We start from the raw sequence: 6,264 nt of genomic DNA, 5'->3' as shown, positions 1-6,264 counted from the left end.
TATTTTTTCGGAAGGAAAGATTTTTATTTTTTTTTAAAGGCACTACGGTATATAATATTTCACTTTATAAAAACTTTATAAAAACATAGTAATAATAACACAAATACTTATAAATATACGGTCGAACATACATGGAGATGGTCACAAGTTGCAACTAAACTCAGTAAGCCTTGCTGAAATGGGGAAATTTCAATGTCCTCTCATAAGCAGCTTCAACATCTATATATGATATGTGATTCAGGAGTGGCTTTTCAATGAATACCTCTCCCCCAAAAAGAAACGAAAGATAGAGTAATAAAAAAAAAATACTCAACTTACTGTAATAATGTGGCATAAAGTCCTTCATGATATGAGAGAGAGAGAGAGAGAGAGAGAGAGAGAGAGAGAGAGAGAGAGAGAGAGAGAGAGAGAGAGAGAGAGAGAGAGAGAGAGATTCACTGCTGAACTTCGATTGTCAAAGACCAATTTAAAAGTTTATATGCAGATATATATCGCCCCCTGATGGACAACTGTCTGCAATGCATCATCATCATTCCACAGGGAGAGTTAAAAAAAAAAAAAAAAAAGTAGACTCCTACTTGCAGGGTTCTCCATTTAAAGGCCTGTGGTCACCGCAGATCAGGGGTGGAAGCCCCCAGGTATGTTCTGAGATCCGAGATGTTTGATTTGATCATCTTGGCAGGGATAGTCTGCATGTTCAACCTCTGGAAGGCGGCAAAGCGATGACAGCCTCCAAAAGAGTAGAAATAATGTCCACCTTCTCTGCCTTTTATCCAGAGCACGTCGATGGGCGGTACAACGTGGATGTCTGCTCCGGCCTGGGAAGAAAGCAAACAATGTTCAGGAGAGAGAATTGCAACAGTACATTTAAAAACAAACAAACAAAAAACACAGGTGATAAATGTTTAAAGATGTTCATTGATTTTGTTTTAAATATTGGGTATGGTCCTGTGCACACACACACAAGTGACAGGAATTTACTGTAGATGTCCTACTCATACCAACATTTTTGGGGTTGTCTTCCACTTTCGATCCCTCAACTCAACTTTATTCATAAAGCACAACCACACCAACAGAAGAACTGCTGATACGTTTAATGTACCTTCAATGTATCGACGAGGCTCTGGACTTTCTGTTCGTCCAGAACCGGAGGAAAAGGTCTGATGATGACGTCAATCGGAACGTAGTGCACTTCCTGTAGATATTGGGAGTGAATCGACCCGCTCTCGTCCGTTTTAACGACGCGCTGAGAGGTCATCGTCGACGAGTTTATTCCACAGAAACCAGACTGGGTCAAAAGTGTTCTGTTGCAGCGCCACAAACGGAACATAATACTGAAGTGTTGTCCAAATTACAGTCTGCTCCTCGTTACTTCCGCGATGCGTTTTTTGTGGGGCGTGCCGTGTGAAAGAGCTTTGTGATTGGATTGTGTCGCTGTCAATCACAGTACTGTTTCCGCTTAGCTTTAATAACTTGTTGAAAACAGGTGAGCAAAATATGTTTCGCGATGGTTGTAGTTACCAGTACGTTTGAGTAAAAAAAAAAAAAAAGATTCGTGAGGTGTGAATTAAACCAATTTTTGTGTTTGAGATACGGTAGTTGTTTATTTCGACAACTGGAATTACTAGTATTTTTTTTCTCTTGTAGCCTACAGTAACATTAAACTTGTACTTTATATGAACGTTTGTTGAAAAAACAAACAAACATAACAAACAAAGAAACAATTAAATTACATTTATACTGGATCCCATAACAAACTATTTGTATGAGTTGCAAATTGCTGACGTAAAACAATAGACCCTTCCAGTGTGGCGTCACGTTTAAGTGCACCCCTTGCGGTGGAGGGCAGGGCGCCAATGCGAGTGAATTAGAAAACAATCATCGTGACTTAGAAAATAGGTCAAACAGTTGATAAATCAGCGACCAATGCTATGGTAAACTTGTGCGCGGCCGATGAATGCTCTAATGCATAGGTGTCAAACTGCAGCCCTCGAGTCTTGCAGGTTTTCGAGGTTTCTCACTTTCAACACAGCTGACTCATCAGCAAGCTCTGCATAAGCCTGATAATTATCCTGATAATTGAATCAGGTGCTTTGGAGTAGAGATACCTCGAAAACATGCAGGACTCTGGCCCTCGTGGACCAGATCTTGACACGTGCTAATGGCTCAAAGAGAGATGAGATCATTCTTTCGGCTGCCGGCAGCGATTCTAAACCAGGTGGAAGACAGTGAGTAGTGAAAGACGAGCATGGTGGCTAGCGCGACTGCGAGCTAAAATACGAGGCAACTGCTTTGTACCCACAAAAAGTACGAGGATATGCTCAGATCTTTTTATATCAGGTAGTTTTTATCTTTTTCGTATACAGTTGGTCTGGTCATAACATTAACCTCTGATTGTAAATTCGAGGCAGACGTGATGAATATGCCATATTATTGCATTCATAATTTTTTTTGCATAAGTAGCCTTTTCAAGTAATTTTGAACAAAACGATTTAACCCAATTAACACTTTAACTCGGGCTTGATTTCTGCTGAGGAATGTGTAGTAAACGTTTGTTAGCAACTAGCAAGCTAAGATAGCTCGAAGACTTCGATATACAGCAAGACGAGTATATCCGGACACAAATGATATAATGAATGACAATTTACACCATGAAAATAGTGATCGACATACTGTTTCAATCAAAAACAACATACGTTAGGCTTCCACTTCCACTTTGCCCTCCAACAAACTCCATTTTTATTTTTATTTTTTATTTTTTTGTAGATAGCGGATCCAAACGACTGGCTTCAATGATTCGCAGTAATGTAGTGTCCAACTTGGGAAGTTTTTTGTGACACTTGACATATTTCCCACCTTTTAATGAAAACGCTCGGCGAAAATCAAGCTCTCTACATTCATTTGTTATGGGATGTTTGCCCTCCGGGAGGCGCAGCGGGTGCTAAGCAGTGACGTCAGCTAGAAGAGTCTATAGTATAGACTCTTCCACATTTCCATTGTCAGTTTACCACTACCGTATAGACTCTATACGGTAGTGGTAAACTGACAATGGAAATGTGCATCAGTTTTGAATGATTTATTGTTTTTGCACTTAAGGAAACAGCAATTTCATATGGTTTATCTAAAAATGGATTGACTGGCGACCAGTTCAGGGTGTACCCAGCCTGTTACCCTAATGAGGACGCGCGATAGAGGGAAAAAAAAGAAAAAGAAAGATGGAGGTAGGCGGCCGGGGATGAATTTAAAGCTAATAAAATAGTGATTTGAATTAATTTATTGGACTGCTGTTTTGTAAACAGCCATTTTATTTGATATTTAGACCAGGGTGCCTCTTTGAAATTCACGCCAGCAATTAATCTGAAAAATAAGCCGCCACAAGCCCTCCATCCTGTAACTTCTTCTTTAATGAGGTCGAGTAGACTGTTGCATGATACAGGCGTACTGCTTCAAAGTACTTAACTTACTGTACTGTTCTATTTTTGCAGAGATTTCAAAGAGCCGTGCAGGTTGCTGTGGTTACAAAAACAGGACATCTGGGCTTGCAGCTTTGCACAGGTAAATCTTCAAAAGCTATGCGGAAACAGAGCCATTGTTGTCCAACACATACTGATAGCTATCGTGTCTTTTAATGAGACAATTAAAAATGATTTCTTGGACAGAAGAGGCAGGTCATTAAATTGAATGATTACAAATTCTTTCAACTACATTGGTAGGGCCTTTTATGACAATTAATTGGTCACACGGGAATCAGTTCCAACATGAAGGAGCTCTATATATAGTTGGTGATCATTAGCCATGCTATCTGTACATTATATATATTTGTTGTTTGAAACTGAGCAAAGTAGGTAACGTATCAATGCAGCCATACCAACAATCTTGTGATCATTTCGAACAAATATTCAAGCTTTCTTCAATTTGAGAGAGCTGTGAGCTGACACCGGTGTAGCTGAAATACAACAGTTAGGCCATAAAGGCAGTGGAGTGTGCAACTGGCTGTATTTGCACATACGGTAAATATGTATGGTGACATTTTACCCCTTGGCGTTCATTACTCAGCATCAAATTTGAGCTATTGCTTCAATGTCTGTCAGAATGTATCACCAAAATAAACAGCATCACATGCAAAAGGAGAAACCCTGTCAGTAAAGGACACATAAACATGTAAATCATCTGAATCCCACTACACTCGGTTCGACCCTCTGCTGTCAAAGCGGAGATGCGTTCTTCTAGCTAACATCTCTCAATGACTTCAATTGAGTTAGTCACACAGGTGCAGCCGCAGGTCATGCAAGAACGGTTCCCACATAATGATTTGCTGTTAATATTAGATTTTCAGTCCTCGCGGGATTGTCACACTTACAGCAGCTGGAGAAAATTACCTGCCAGAAATGAGCTATATTTATTTATACCGCCTTAGCCCCCCCTTCTTCTTTTACACGCTGACATGCTTTGAAAGTGATCATGACTCTGACGGTGACTTTCGGTTGTCATACCGCACAGCTTTGGGATTGATGACTGTGTCTAAAATGTGTTTAAACAAAAGTAGATGATATTGCGGTCCAATGCAAGGCTGATTTGTTCTATAATGTGGTTTGTTTTATAGCTCTCACTGGCTAAACCTGCCCATGAAAAGATTTCCTTCCTCTGGATTGGACCTCTGCTATAATCTTACTTGTCTTGAAGTAAATTCACTTTAGCCTTAGCACAAAACAAATGTTCTTAATCTTATGGAATGGGGAGTTGCAGTATCTCCTTTTACTCGCTCTTCATTACTTCTTTAGGAACAATACAAATTACCGTGCAGTGTTTTCCCACCAGTTCAGTCTTGAATAACTTATTGTACGAGTGAGTGACATACTACCACCTGCTGAAATTGATGTCAGGTGCCCACAGGCTAAACTTGTGACTGTCACGTCTTGCTTGTTTTCAGCATTTGCTTAGTTGATGCCTGTGAGCATGTTGATGTCAGTTTCAATTGACAGCAGGTGGCAATACAGAGCAAGATGGCAACCCTCTGAGATGAATAAAAAAACACGGTGTATGTATTATTCTACGTTACTCTTATTCCACAAATGCAATATTATTCAGAATACATTGTTTAGATTAGACTAATTGCTGAGATACCTGCAATTGGTTGGCAACCAGTTCAGAGTGTACCCCGCCTACTGCCTGAAGCCAGCTGGGATAGGCTCCAGCACCCCTGCGACCCTTGTGAGGAATAAGCGGTTGAGAAAATGGATGGATGGATAATTGCTGAGATAAACACATAGCAATGATGAAATGATAAATTCTTATCTTTGGCTTGTTTACACAACAATATGTCTTGGATGATTTAGTTTATTTAAAAGTAATTAATATCAAATGCCACTGCCTCAAAATGTTCCTATTAACTGAGCAAATACTCAAAGCTCCACTATGTTCTTCCAAAGTATCCCAGTTTCGTTCTTTGTTCTTGATGAAGGGGTAGGGATGCTATTTAAGGCGCGCCCCTGTTGACTTTTGCCGGAGTGCTGATGACAAGTTGGACATCTTAGATGCATGAAAATGCGATTCTGACATCACTTCAAAAAGTGAAGCATACGGATGAGGTGCACCCTGTGCCAACAGAGAGACGGGGAAACAGATGGGTTTTCCACAAACAGCGCAAACATCAAGAACAGTGAGTTAAAGAGCTTGGCAGTCGCACTTGATGAAACACTGAGGAATGGAGGTTTTAATGAGCAGCTCTCCTGTGATGCACAATGTGCGCAGACTAACTGTTCACTTCTTAAATAGCCACTCATAGCTGCTTGGGATCATCATCAGGACCCACGCTGCACGCCCCAGATACCTGTCAGGATGCAGGATATTTTTTTGTATTATGTTGCAGTTCGCCTTTTCAAAAAAACAAACAAACAAAAAAACTCTGTACCTTCTTGTACACTAAAGCAAATGGAGCAAATGGTGTTTTTGTGCCTTGTTGTTCAAGCTGCCAGTCGTCGAGTGTTCTGCCAACAGATGGCGTCCCGTGTACACAAAGGGTCAGCGTCGGGGGCCATCGCCACTTTAAAGAGTGTTAAATGAAGTAATGATAGTTGTTCTAATTACATGGATGACATGCTTCTGCTTGTCTCCTGTGGGAAGAAGTAGATGGCACCAGTTGCAAGTGAGCCATTTGATGCAACCATTTGTGAGCCCTCATTAAATTTAATTAAATTGTCCAAAATGTGGAAAGAGTCACAGTTGGTCTAAATTGTTTTACTACACAACTAGCTGTATATACGT

At 40.4% G+C, this 6,264-nt stretch overlaps 1 protein-coding gene and 1 long non-coding RNA gene across 4 annotated transcripts in view; one reads left to right on the top strand and one right to left on the bottom strand.

The window, feature by feature from the left end:
• srxn1 (sulfiredoxin 1 homolog (S. cerevisiae)) lies at positions 1-1,424 on the bottom strand. The gene is made up of 2 exons (XM_077512876.1): positions 1,103-1,424; positions 1-818 (listed from the first exon to the last, which is right to left on the bottom strand). The coding sequence occupies exons 1-2, from the start codon at positions 1,328-1,330 to the stop codon at positions 609-611; spliced, it is 438 nt and encodes a 145-aa protein (XP_077369002.1). The 5' UTR covers positions 1,331-1,424; the 3' UTR covers positions 1-608.
• The window catches only part of LOC144013714 (uncharacterized), a 50,877-nt gene continuing 45,084 nt past the window's right edge, over positions 472-6,264 (top strand). For all 3 annotated transcript variants that reach the window (XR_013282300.1, XR_013282302.1, XR_013282301.1), the window contains exons 1-3: positions 472-638; positions 778-894; positions 3,486-3,555. This is a non-coding gene — a long non-coding RNA (uncharacterized LOC144013714). The remainder of the gene's footprint in view (positions 639-777; positions 895-3,485; positions 3,556-6,264) is intronic.

The sequence above is a fragment of the Festucalex cinctus genome, chromosome 2, assembly GCF_051991245.1.
Source record: "Festucalex cinctus isolate MCC-2025b chromosome 2, RoL_Fcin_1.0, whole genome shotgun sequence".
NCBI lineage: Eukaryota > Metazoa > Chordata > Actinopteri > Syngnathiformes > Syngnathidae > Festucalex > Festucalex cinctus.
This window is presented reverse-complemented; position numbering and strand designations above follow the sequence as displayed.